The sequence below is a fragment of the Canis lupus genome, chromosome 22 (assembly GCF_011100685.1).
Source record: "Canis lupus familiaris isolate Mischka breed German Shepherd chromosome 22, alternate assembly UU_Cfam_GSD_1.0, whole genome shotgun sequence".
NCBI classification, from domain to species: domain Eukaryota; kingdom Metazoa; phylum Chordata; class Mammalia; order Carnivora; family Canidae; genus Canis; species Canis lupus.
The window spans coordinates 9,331,859-9,345,515 of NC_049243.1; the positions used below are offsets into that span (position 1 = coordinate 9,331,859).

The 13,657-nt window shown below is 36.3% G+C and overlaps 1 protein-coding gene across 7 annotated transcripts in view; it reads left to right on the plus strand.

Moving 5' to 3' along the window:
* The window catches only part of MTRF1 (mitochondrial translation release factor 1), a 55,457-nt gene that overhangs the window by 18,937 nt on the left and 22,863 nt on the right, over positions 1-13,657 (plus strand). For all 7 annotated transcript variants that reach the window (XR_005376293.1, XM_038569658.1, XM_038569660.1 and 4 more), the window contains 2 exons: positions 1,314-1,486; positions 8,177-8,294. Coding sequence is in view for 6 of the 7 variants with exons in the window: in XM_038569658.1 (XP_038425586.1) it covers positions 1,314-1,486; positions 8,177-8,294 (291 nt within the window). In the remaining variant the exon portion in view is untranslated. The remainder of the gene's footprint in view (positions 1-1,313; positions 1,487-8,176; positions 8,295-13,657) is intronic.

Below are 13,657 nucleotides of genomic sequence, written 5' to 3' on the forward strand. Positions count from 1 at the left end.
GGGCATGATCCCGGGATCGAGTCCCACATCAGGCTTCCTGCATGAAGCCTGCTTCTCCCTCTGCCTGTGTCTCTACCTCTCTCTGTGTTTGTCATAATAAATAAATAAAATGTTTTTTAAAAATGTATAGATTAAGAGATTTAAGAAACATTAAACTTTACAGGGCACCTGGTTGACTCAGTTGGAAGTGCATGTGACTCTTGGTTTTGGGGTCATGAGTTCAAGCCTCACATGGGGTATAGAAATTACTAAAAAATAAATAAATTTTAAAAAAAGGACGTCAAACTTTTTTAAATGGATGAGACTAAACTAGCACGTTTAGGTAATAAAATTATAGTAAAGGAGTAAAAGGATCATAGTTACTCATGAGAAGGGATTGTAACTGTGAAGGGGCACATGGAGAACTTTTGAGTGACTGGCAGAGTTCTTGATCTTGTGGTCATTAAACCACTTAAATCACCATTCAGGTGATTTTTTTTAATGTCCATATAATATTTTATAATTAAAAGGTTTTTTAAAAAACATACTTGATAAGAAGACACTAGCCTAGGGACGCCAGGTGGCTCAGCGGTTGAGCGTCAGCCTTTGGCTTAGGGCATGATCCTGGGGTCCCAGGATCAAATCCCACATCCAGCTCCCTCCATGAAGCCTGCTTCTCCCTCTGTCTGTGTCTCTGCCTCTCTCTGTGTGTGTGTCTCTCATGAATAAATAAATAAAATCTTTAAAGATAATAATGATAAAGGATCAGATAGCAAATATTTAAAAAAAAGAGAGAGAGAGACCAGTCTAGGTATTAAGATTGTTTTGTGCTCATCTTCACATTCTACAGATAAGCAAGAACTAAATTTCCATAGATTCTTGAAAACTTGGGAGGACCTATAGAATTACCCATCACTATTAAATTGTCATGTTATTGAGCATTCTTTTATATGCACCGTATAGCCTAAGTTTATGTTGGGTAGTTCAATGTAGAAAATGGCCTACTATATATTTTTTTGGAAGTATTTTTATAAAAGTAAAAATTGGTGATTACAGAAGATTTAGAAACGAAAAAAGTATAAAAAGTAAAATAAAATAACGTTGTTATTGTATTCCCTAGAGATAAGCATAAATAATGTTTGGTTTAATATTTTAAACCAAAAATATTTCCTTTATATTTAAATACATTGACATTGGAAAAATACAGTTTTGTACCTACTTTATGTTCTCATTTTTGTCTCTCTATTTGCACTCAGGCCTGAGATTAAAGGCATTTAAGATCCAGATCCCTTTCAAAGTAGAATTTATTAACATTTTGGACTCTATGTTTCTAGGTGGACTGCATCATGCAGCTGCCCGAATTTCTGGTGACAATGTCTACAAGCATCTGAAGTATGAAGGTGGGGTTCACCGAGTCCAGCGAATCCCTGAGGTGGGCCTGTCAGCACGGATGCAGCGCATTCACACAGGAACCATGTCGGTTATTGTCCTCCCACAACCAGATGAGGTAACCTCACCCAGAGGCATTGAAAACTTACTCTGACTTAATGGGTTTTGTGCTGAGAAAGCTTAGCTTCTAGCAAACTGTGATTTTCGGGGTTACATGTTAAACTTTGCAGTCTCTATTGGGAAATCCTTAACTCTTCCCCAGATGAAGTTGTCCTCCTTATGCCTAAGATGTTTTGTTTTGTTTATTTAAATAGAAGACAATTCTCTTCAAAAAACAGAATTCGCGAAGGTTTTTAAATGTTGTTGCTTAAGTTTCATTTTAAGAAAAATATGATTTCCACAGATAATATGTTGAGATCAGTGATACAGGGTCTATATCTTATTAGTTGAATACAGCTGTATTGCCTATATTTTTTTCCCTGACTTTTAAAAATTTTATTTTAAACATACAGAAAATTGAAAGAATACCACAATAAAAACTTTCATAACCTTCACCTACGGTCAACACCTGTTTACATTTTGCCACATTTACAGAATTCCTATATGTATGTGTGCATATACATTTTTTTAAACTATATTATTTATATAATATAGCAGACACTGTGAGACTTTATCCCTAAATCTTCAACTTAACATCTCCTCTAAGAATAGAACATTCTTCTACCTAAAACAATACTATTATCTGTCCATTGATTGATGAACGGATAAAGAGGCTGTGTATATACATGATGGAATACTATTGAGCCATCAAAAAGAATGGAATCTTGCCATTTGCAATGACATGGATGGAGCTGGAGAGTATTAAGCTAAGCAAAATAAGTCAGAGAAAGACCATCTGATCTCACTCATAAATGGAATTTAAGAAACAAAACAGATAAACATGGGGAGAAAAAAGAAAGAGGCAAACCGTAAAAGAAACTCTTAATTGTAGAGAACAAACAGGTTGCTGGAGGGGACATGGTGGGGGGGTTGCTAAATGGGTGATGAGCATTAAGGAAGGCACTTGTTGGGATGAGCACTGGGTGTTGTATATAGGTGATGTAGATTAAATTCTACTACTGAAACTAGTATTGCACTATGTTAACTGGAAATTAAAACTTAAAACATAAATAAGTAAAATGGATATAATACCTCCAACTCCATAATTTTTCTTTTTCTTTTTCTTTTTTTTTTTTTTTAGGAGGAGGGAAGGGCAGAGGGAGAGATGGAGAGAGAATCTTAAGCAGGGCCCCACACCCAACACAGAACCCAATGCAGGGCTTGATCTCACGATGCTGAGAGAGATCATGACCTGAGCAGAAATCAACAGTTAGATACTTAACCTAGTGAGCCACCCAGGTGCCCCAACCCCATAATTCTTCTGTAGGGATTAAATGAGAAACTAAGGGTTATGTACCCTTAGATTGGAGACCAATAGATTGGAGACCTTTGTATAATATCAATAATAATGAAACATTACTTGAAAAAATACCGTATCTGTGAAAATCAACCATAATTCTGTAAATTGTCTAGGAAAACCTCCTGTAGTCTGTCAACTCACAGAATACTTCTCCACTCTGTGTCAAGTTTTTTCTCCCACCAAGCAATTTCTTCAATTCTCTGTGGACACCAAGTGGGTGTTTTATAATTCAATTCATTTCTGACACTATCTACTAGGGAATAGCATCAGACCCCACAGGCTAAGAGCTTGGTCCCACAAGATTTCCTCCCTTCCCACTTTAGAGGCCAATTGAAGTCCAGGTTGTCACCTGTGCTTCTGACCAAGTGGCCATGAACTGAGAGGTTTCCACCATCCCCTCCTTGAGCTCTGTAATTTACTAAAGTGGCTCATAAAACTCAGTTACTACAAAAAATGGTTTATTACAAAAGATACAATTCAGGAATAGCCAGATGGAAGAGATAAATCAAGCAAAATACACAGGAGGTAGAGCTTCCATACCCTCTCTAGGTGCACCACCTTCCCAGCACCTCCACATGTTCATCAGCCTGAAAGATCTTTGAACTCTGCAGTCTTGGGATTTTCATGAAGGCTTCCATACATAGGCATGATTGAGGAAATCATTGAGCATTCAGGATTTATTTGACATCCAGCCCTTTATCCTTCCCCGGAAGTTGGCGTGGGGAGGGGGATGGAGCTAAAACTTTCAATCCTCTCATCCCATGGTTGGTTCCCCTGGCAATCAGCCCCCCTTGTGTAGTTATCTAGGGACTTTCCAAAAATCACCTCTTATTAACATAAACTCAAAAAGGGGTTTGTTATGAATAACAAAATACCTTTATCTCTCTTATCATAGGAAATTCCAAGGGTTTTAGGAGTTCCGTGTAGTTATTTTATAGCTTTTGTTTTTTAAATCGGGATCCCATCAAGTTTCACACATTTTTATTCATTGTTATTTATCTTTAAGTCTAGAACAGTCTCCCAACTTCTTTTTTTCTTTTTAAGATTTTATTTATCTATTTATTTGAGAGAGAGAGCACAGGTGTGCCTGTGGGGAGGAGCAGAGGAAGAGGGATAGCCACACTCTGCATGAGCATGAAGCCCCATGCAGGGCTTGATCCCATGACCCTGAGGTCATGACCTGAGCTGAAATCCAGTGTTGGGCGCTCAGCTGACTAAGCCACCCAGGCACCCTGCAGCCTTTTTTAAAAAAATATATTTATTTATTTATTTTTAAAGATTGTATTTATTCGTGAGAGACACAGAGGGAGAGGCAGAGACCCAGGCAGAGGGAGCAGCAGGCTCCTCGAGGGGAGCCGGATGTGGGACTCAATCCCAGGACTCTGGGACCGTGCCCTGAGCCAAAGGCAGACATTCATCCCACTGAGCCACCCAGGTGTCCCCCGCCCTTTTTTTTTTTTTTTTTTTTTTTTTAATGACACTAGTATTTTGAAGAATCTGGAGCCTTTGTCTTGTAGAGTGTCCCACATTCTGAATTTATTTCCTCTTGGTACTCTTTAACTTGTTCCTTTATCCCATTGCATTCAGGTCATACATTCTGAGCAAGAATACCTTATAGGTATAACTATATTCCTGTTGCATCTTATTAGAAGGCATATAATATCAGATTGACTTCTGGTGAAGATTAGTTTCCATGTGGTGACCACAAAACTATCTCCATTGTAGAAGTGTATTTTTCTCTTGACGGTTATTGAGTAATGTCTAGGTACACATAGCCTATTTCTAACAACTTTTCATCATGATCTTAATATCCATTAGTTAGATCATTTTTGCCTGAATCAGTTATTTTGTTTGGCGTGAAAGAAGGCGATTTTTCTGTCATTTCTTCTACATTTATTAACTGGCATTTTTTTCTGTCCAGAACTTTCCTCCCTATTACCTTCTCACCTCCTTCCTTCTTGCTTGCTTTTTCTTTTATTTTACCTCATCATAAACTCAATATTGTTCATCTATTGACCTCATAGATACATTTTTTTAAATTATGTGAGTTATAATCACTTGTTTTTGATGTTCAAATTTGTCCCTGATTTGGCCAGTAGTAGCCTTTATAGGGTAGTCCCTTTTGAAATGACCCCATCAGTTTATGAGCATATCCTTGCTTTCTGGTATAATTAGATATCCTAACCCACCTTTTGCCTTTCGGCCTCAGACTTGAGGTCAGATCACATTTCTTTGAGTGAGAAATGTACCCAGAAATCAAGATCTAGGTTCTAGGTGTGCTCATTATTACTAAAGTGTGCTTATATTTAGATTCTTCAGTGGACAGAGCTAGGAGATACATATGATTTTAAATCACTTTTGAAATTATTGTTACTATCAACTCAAATTTAACATTACAGGGAGGGCAGCCCAGGTGGCTCAGCGGTTTAGCACTGCCTTCAGCCCAGGGTGTGATCCTGGACACCCAGGATCGCATCCCACGTCGGGCTCCTTGCATGGAGCCTGCTTCTCCCTCTGCCTGTGTCTGTGCCTCTCTCTCTGTGTCTCTCATGAATAAATAAATAAAATCTTTAAAAAAAAAATTACAGGGAGTTTTTCTCCCCTCCCTATCTTGTATTTTTTATTTATATCTCTGCCCACTTAGAGTAGAAATTTTATTTCTTAATCACATTAATATATTTACTTTTTTTCCTTATTATATAGCATATATAAAATTGTTTTTAAATTACTTAGTAGGGACACCTGGGGGCTCATAGGTTGAGCATCTGCCTTTGGCCCAGGTGATCCTGGAATCGAGTCCCGCATCAGGCTCCCCATAGGGAGCCTGCTTCTCCCTCTGCCTATGTCTCTGCCTCTCTGTGTCTCTCATGAATAAATAAATAAATAAAATATTTTAAAAAATAAATTAATAAAATAATAAAATAAATAAAATAATAAACTACTGAGTAATGTTTAAGATTTCTGTCCTTAGAATATGGTTCACCAAGAAAGGCGTAGTCAGAGCACAATGTTCAAAGACCATCTGAAATCGTGTTTTTCTATGTGGTTATGATAGCATTATGGTAAATATTTTGATTCATATGTTCCTTTTCCTATTGAATATTAGGATTTGATTTTTCTTTCCTCTTTTACCTAATTTCATTTTTGGTGTATTAAGCATTTACGTTGTTGGGAAATCAAAACCATAGAGTTGTCTTGCTTCCTTCTTTATACTTCCACCATTCTCACTCATCCCCTTATTTTCTTTATATTCTTGAAAATTAAACTCATGTAGTAGTTTCATTTTCATAAAAGAGCAAAGTCTTATTCTCTTGACATTTAAAGTTCTCTGTATATTATTAAGTCACTGGTTCTTTGTTCAGGATTTCCCAATAGTCATTAGGTAATTTCTATAACATTTGGGGGAGAATATGACATAGAATATGCATATATTTGCTATATAACTATTTCATATACTGTAACTGCAAAAAATGGGAAGTTATTCTTCATCCCTTTAGTGTTTATTGAAATTTTGAGGTAGCCAACACTGGCATATTTTAACAAAAGCTGCATAATCTTTTTCTTCACAGTATAGTACTCATTTAGAGGAAACAAAAGAATAACCAGGTTGTATATTAGATTCAAAAACTGTTATTACTGTGCTTTATAAAGAGTCACACTTGCTGTCATTCATACAAGTGAATGGTAAATGTGAAATAAGATGTTAATTCTCCCCTGAAAAACAGTGTATTTTGTAACTATTTTTTTGTGTGTGGGTAACAAGTTACCACAAGCATAGGGTTTTAAAACAATAAGAATTTATTCTCTCACAGTTCTAGAGGTCAGGAGTCCACTCAAGGAATTGCCAGAGCTGTGCTCCCCACAAAGCTTCGGGGAGAGAATATTCCCCTATCTCTCCTAGTTTCCAGGTGTTCTTTGGCTTGAAGCTGTATGACTCTGAATGCATGTGTTCCTCTCCTCTTCTTTCTCCTCCAGCTGTCTGAGGACACTTCTCATTGGATTTAGTGCCTCACTGAGTAATCCAGGATGATCTCATCTTTTTTTCTTTTTTTTTAATATTGTATTTACTTATTTATGTAACAGAAAGAGAGTGAGCACAAGCAGGAGGAATAGCAAGCAAAGGTATAGGGAGAAGCAGGCTTCCCACCAAGCAGGGAGCTCAATCCCAGGACCCCAGATCATGACCCAAGGTGAAGGTAGACGCTTAACTGACTGAGCCACCCAGGCACCCCCAGGATGATCTCACCTTAACTCAATTACAGCTGCAAAAGCTCTTTTTCCAAATGAAGTTCTAGTGGTTAGAACATGAAAAGATCTTTTTCCAAATGAGGTTCTAGTGGTTAGAACATGAACATATCTTTTTGGACGCCTCCATTCAGTCCGTAGATCAGTGCGTGCATGCATGCACACGCGCACACACACACACACACACATACACACACAGTAGATTCTCATTGTTCATGGTGCTTATGTTCTGTAAAGTCTCAGAAAACACGGATTTAGCAAATATTGAACCATCATTTCCCCCAGAGGATATATATGTGTGCATGTATATACATATATACCTATATATATGTTCCTATATCTATGTATATTACATAAATAATCTTAAAAATAATCCATCCAAATAAATAAATAATAAAATTTAAAAACTGCAAAATGTAGTCCATCCTGGTAGATTCTGTTTTTCTTTATTTTACAAAAAGACAATGAAGTTCAGAAGTGTTGGGTGACTTACCTGAGGCCACTTCACTAACAGATGCCAGAATTGGGGTTCACACCCCGTCCAACTAACATGAGAGCCAGAGTTTCTTGTACTATACTGCTCTACCCCTTCCTGTTTTCATTTTTGTTCACACTGAAAAACGAAAGCAAAGCATCACCTTGTTCAACATCAGCTTGGAAATGCGCACATATAGAGCAACTTGGATTTTGTGCTGCCCTGTGCATGTCTGCTAGTGACTGTGAAAATGCTGCAATGATTGATTTGGGGGATCAAATAAAGTAGGTGAATTTACAGATACAGAATCCGGGAATAAGGAGGATCAACTTTATGTATACACACACAAACACACATACAGAGAGATATTTCCTGTGCTGTGACTTTGTGGGATGATGGATAATGAAACTTGTAAGATGACATAACTCAGTGATCTCACAGCATCATAAGTCAATGTCAAAAAAATAGAACCCATTGGAATAGGGAGTTTGTTGTTCTTTCATTGGTATAAGCTATTTCTTAGTCTAATGGCTATGACTTAGAACAAGACAGCACGGTTTATTTGAAAAATCTTGAAATAAATTTAGTATTAAAGTATTGTTGAATTTACTCCATACCTTTCGTTCTAGGTAGATGTGAAGGTGGACCCCAAGGATTTGCGAATAGATACATTTCGGGCCAAAGGAGCAGGAGGACAGCATGTTAATACAACTGATAGTGCTGTCAGACTTGTCCATATCCCCACAGGTAATCAGGTCCCTTTGCTTTTGTACTTTTGACCCGGTTTTACATCATCCAAAACTGTTCAACATCGTGAAGAAAACAGTTTTGTATCAGTGTCTCGTTTTTCACAAAGACCTTTTAAAGATGACTCTGGAGTCGTGGGTCTGAGGTCCCCAATATGATCATATTCCACTTCTGTTTGGAAAAGGCACCTTTCTCAATGGATACAGTGAGAGGACCTATTCAGAGAAGCCGCCAAAGTATACTGGACAGCAGAGGTGTGCCAGCCTAAAAACAAAACTTGAAAGCAGTAGTGGACATGCCACTGCAGTGGATCTTTTGTCATCTTATAGACTGACCACTAGCTCCACTGGTCTGTGTTGTATTATTGTTGTTATTTTGAATATTGGTAATTTTGGTGTACTATGAGGTAGTTTTGTAGTCTTTACTGTGATTTTAAAATATTTCTATCATTTTTTAGATTTTAAACTAAAATGTAAGCTTTTACAATTTCTTTCCTTTTTAAAATTAATTTTTGTTATATATTAAATGAGTTTTTTGTTTGTTTTTACGATTTTATTTATTCATTCATGAGAGACACGGAGAGAGAGGCAGAGACATAGGAAGAGGGAGAAGCAGGCTTCCTGCGGGGAGCCCGATGCAGGACTCAATCCCAGGACCCCAGGATCACAACCTGAGCCAAAGGCAGATGCTTAACCACTGAGCCGTCCAGATGTCCCTATATTAAACGGTTTTAAACGCCAGTGGTAAAGTCCTGTACCAAAACCCAGCAGCTTCTTGGACCTCTTTTTACTCCCCTTCCCTATTTCCTTGACCCTAATTACCTGCAGGCAACCAATTTAAACTCTTGCTATTTTTTTCTGGTAATTACCTCGTGTTTCTAAATGATACGCAAATTGTACGCTGCTGATAACTTAGCTATAAGATCATATATATGTGTGTGTGTGTATATATATATATATATATATACTGACTTATTAGTCTAGTAGATGAAGCTTATGGCTCTCATAATATCCTCTTTTCCTAAAATATTTATGTATATTTTGGCAAAACTAATCTTTATCACTTTCATGTAAAGAGTAAGTGAATAGTGTTCACTGCTGAGCCAAGTAGCTTACAGGTATCCTCCTGCTTTTCAGAAATTCACATTAAGCCACTTCACTTTTATGAAAAACCTACGTTATACAAGTTTTCACCAACCAAAAGAAATCTAAAACAGATTTTCATTTTTACAAAAAAAAAAAAAAAAGGTAAAAAGCGAAATAGTGTTCAGCATTTATTTTGCAGCTAAGTGTTATAGAGGCTTCGAGCACTCTGTGCAGTGAGAGTGGCCCCATGAAGCTCCTTCCCCGGGAACTACACTCAGCATCTCAGCATTAAGCTACCACAGCTTTGAACTCTGTGAGCATCTGGGCTTTATCTCAGTTTATTTTCTCAATTTATTTTGTATATCCATTAGAAAGATGTGTTTTAATAACAGAGTTTTTTTGGGGGTCTGGGAATGCTCAAAAAATTTTCCGTGTAACTTAGTGATAATTGCTCTTCACTTTACAACATTTGGCCTATGAAAGATCTCATAGGAATGTTCTTCTTTCTGATAGCAGGGGAGAGACTATACTGTGATTTCATTTCTTAGGGTTAATAATTACTTCATCATTTTTATATTTGCTTACTTCTCTTTGATTCAGTCTTCCTTGTTCTTCCAGAAGTTCTGTAGAATAGAATTAACTAGATTTTCTATTGGGCTAATGCATTGTGGCACGATCTCTGATAGAGCCCTCCGTTATCGTGCTTTAGTCTGGAGCAGTTGCTCTCCAGGGCTGCAATGCAGAGGTTGTTCTGGACACTGACAGGGAATTCCTTTCCACCCTATTCTGTGCTGGAGCCTCTTATATCTTAGGTCCCATCTCATCTCTCTTAGTTTACTCCTTCATTTTAGTGAAGTCCTTCAAGTGATTTCCTGAGAAGAGATGCATGAGATGAACATATTCTGAAAATAGCTTTATTCTGATCTCCTAATTCACTGGGGATGAATACTTGGTTGGAAACCATGTCCTCTTAGAACATTTTACACTTTTGTCATTCATTATTTCTAATATTTTTAATTAAAATTTAATTTTCAGAATTTAAATTTTGAATTCACAATCCCGAGCTTAGATCAAGAGTCAGAGGCTTAACCCATTCGTTCTGTTTGTTGCCTTCAATATGGAGACTCCTGCCCTTTAGTTCTGAAATCTTTTCTTCAGTTATTTCTTATTCACTGTTTTCTTTGTTATTCCTGGAATTTCTGTTAGTCAGATGTTAGATCTCTTGGATTTACTGTTTGTCTTCTTTTATTTTCTCTCAAATTGTTCATCACTTTGGTTTTAGGTTTTTTTCCCCCAACACTTTTACTAAATTTTAAAAATTTGTTCTTTTTAAAAATATTCACAAATTCTTTATTTTCAGAATTGTCCCATTTTTATAACATCCTTTTGTTATTATTGATGCATTGTTCTTTTTTTATTCAAATATATGAATTTTAGTTTCCCTGAAGTTTTCTCCTCCTTCATACAATGTCTCTGTTTCCTTTCAGTTTATTTTTTTCTGTTTCACTCTTAATTTCTGGTCAGAAAGGTCAAGGAATTCTTTACTGTCTTGATATATACACAATAACAGTGAGGTTCTAAAAACTCTTAAGTGCTTGGGTGCCACTTACCCACTAGTAAGTTTCACTTTAGGGCAGTTAGATGATTAATTCACTTTTTTATTAGGAACTCCCAAATGTCAAGGTTTGTAGATCTTTTCTAATTCACTTTCTTATTAGGAACTTCCAAATGTCAAAGATTGTAGATCTTTTCACTTGAGTAGTTTGTTTTCTCCTGAATAGGATCCTCTGAGATTACATTTAAGAGTAAGGTCAAGGTCTCACCATTTAGTAAGCAAACTTCCTTAATCCTCTTGTTTTCTTTCCCATGTCTCATATTTAATTTCCTTTGTGCCAAGTGTCAAGTCAAACTTCCCTTGTTTAATTCTCTAAAGACTATACCTTCTGCCTCCTACAGACAGAGGGAAGGGACTTAGAGATCTACTTCAGGACTTTCTGATTTTAGTCCTCAACTTCTAAGTACCTGGTGCCTCAGTTCCTGAGCCTTTCTGCTACTCAGCAGGGCAAAAAGGCTTGTTTCTGGTCAGCTATCCAACTACAAGGAGTAACGTCTCACCTTCCTCCCCACTGCTGAGTCATTTACCCTTCTTCCATAGGCTTTCTGCCTTTATATATTGTGTTTGGGGCTCTGTGCATCACCTGTTTTTATTTTGTATTTACATTTCTTTTTCTTGTTTTAGTGTCATTTTTAAAAGAAAGAGGAGGCCATCTTGAAATCAGATGTCACCTTTAAATTTTAAATTCATTGTCAGCCAATTATTATTGCTTGTTCTCTGTTTGTAATAGCAAAAGTTGATGTAGCCTAAATATCCAGCAACAGGATAATTTTATAATGCCTCTCAAGATTTCTTTGATTTTTACTCCCTAAGAAACTAAAAACTGGGGCATCTGGGTGGCTCAGTGGTTGAGCTTCTGCCTTCAGCCCAGGGTGTGATCCTGGGGTCCTGGGATCAAGTCCCACATCATGTTTCCTGCTGGGAGCCTGCTTCTCCCTCTGCCTATGTCTCTGCCTCTCTGTGTGTGTGTCTCATGAATAAATAAATAAAACCTTTAAAAAAATAAATTTAAAAAAATTTTAAAAAGAAACTGTAAACAGAATATATACACAAAAGAACAGAAAACATTTATAACCATTCCCAGTAACCACTGTTGGCATATATCTTTTTTTTTTTAATTTATTTTTTATTGGTGTTCAATTTGTGTTGGCATATATCTTTGCTGTATATCTTTTCAAATTTGCTCTTCTATGCATATAGAAATGTATCTTTTTTCACCAAAAATGAGGTGATACTTTTTGTAGTTTACCATAATTTACCTAAGAAATCCACAAATTTTTGGATACTTAGTGTGTTGTGCTTCAACCCTGTATTGTGGGATATTCTATATTATAAACTGTCCAGAATAGTAATAATGAGCTTAAGCTGAATTAAAAATTAAAATGAGAAAAAGGTAAAAGTAATAAAAATTATGACAAAAATGAACCAGAATATTTTAAAAACATATCTTTGTGCAGCTATAAATTACTGACTTTACAAAAAGTGACCAATATTTTTGTTGCCAAACTCACCTTGGGCTAAATTATTTTTTAGCCACTTAAGATCGATTCTTTGATCTAAAAGAGGCCCTAAGGCTTACCCTCAAACCTTCCCTTAGGCCATGTATTACAAGGCCTACTAGGGCTTATGAATCCATGTTATGAGCAGGTGATTTCTTAAGTCAACTGTGTACTTTGAGGTTTACTGTGACTTCAGTATCTATTGCAAAGAAAACTGAGCCTTTCTTCTAATCTGTCTACTCCACAACCCTTAGAATGGGAACTATGTCCCTGTTAGACTTGAAAGTGAGAGCTATAGGTCATTTTTCCATTTCCCTCTTTTACATGGACTCTGAAGACTCATATTTTTTTTCTAACCTAATGCTTCTATAGAACTCCATTTTTCAGCCATTGGAAGAGTGGTACCATGGGGTTACGGTTAAATGTTTGTTCAGGGAAAAGTTACCTTTTTTAGTGAAATTTATCAAATTGAGATGAAGACAAATTAATATTTTCTACTTTAAAGCAGGCTTTTTAGGGATGCCTGGGTGGCTCAGCATTTGAGCGTCTGCCTTTGGCTCAGGGAGAAGATCCCAGGATCCGGGATTGGATCCTCCCTCTACCTGTGTGTCTGCCTCTCTCTCTGTGTCTCTCATGAAGAGGTAAAAAAATATTTTAAAAAATAAATAAATAAACAAATAAAGCAGGCTTTTTAGTTTCTTACTAATTAATGAAAGTGGACTTCTGTAGTTCTTACAATGTATTCCTTCATCATCATAGATTATAGATAATCCCTAATTCTTCCAAATCAGATTTAATTTTTATATCATTTTGTACTTTTAAGATTACAGGATTTTTATTTAATCTTTGATTATGTATAATTTATTTCATCTAATCTAAGAACTATTTCATCTAATCTAAGAACCCATCAATTGAAAGAGAAATCACTATTTTGTTGCTATGAAGAAATATAAAAAATAGTACCAATTAAGTTATCATATGCCAATAAGGATAAGATGCATCTCAAGTTCAGAGATGTTAATTTTCTTTAATGGGCTATTTAGAATGATACATGGTATATTTGTTCTCATTTATAGTTGAAAATCTTTTTTTTATTTTTTTTTATTTTTTTTTATTTATGATAGTCACACAGAGAGAGAGAGAGAGAGGCAGAGACATAGGCAG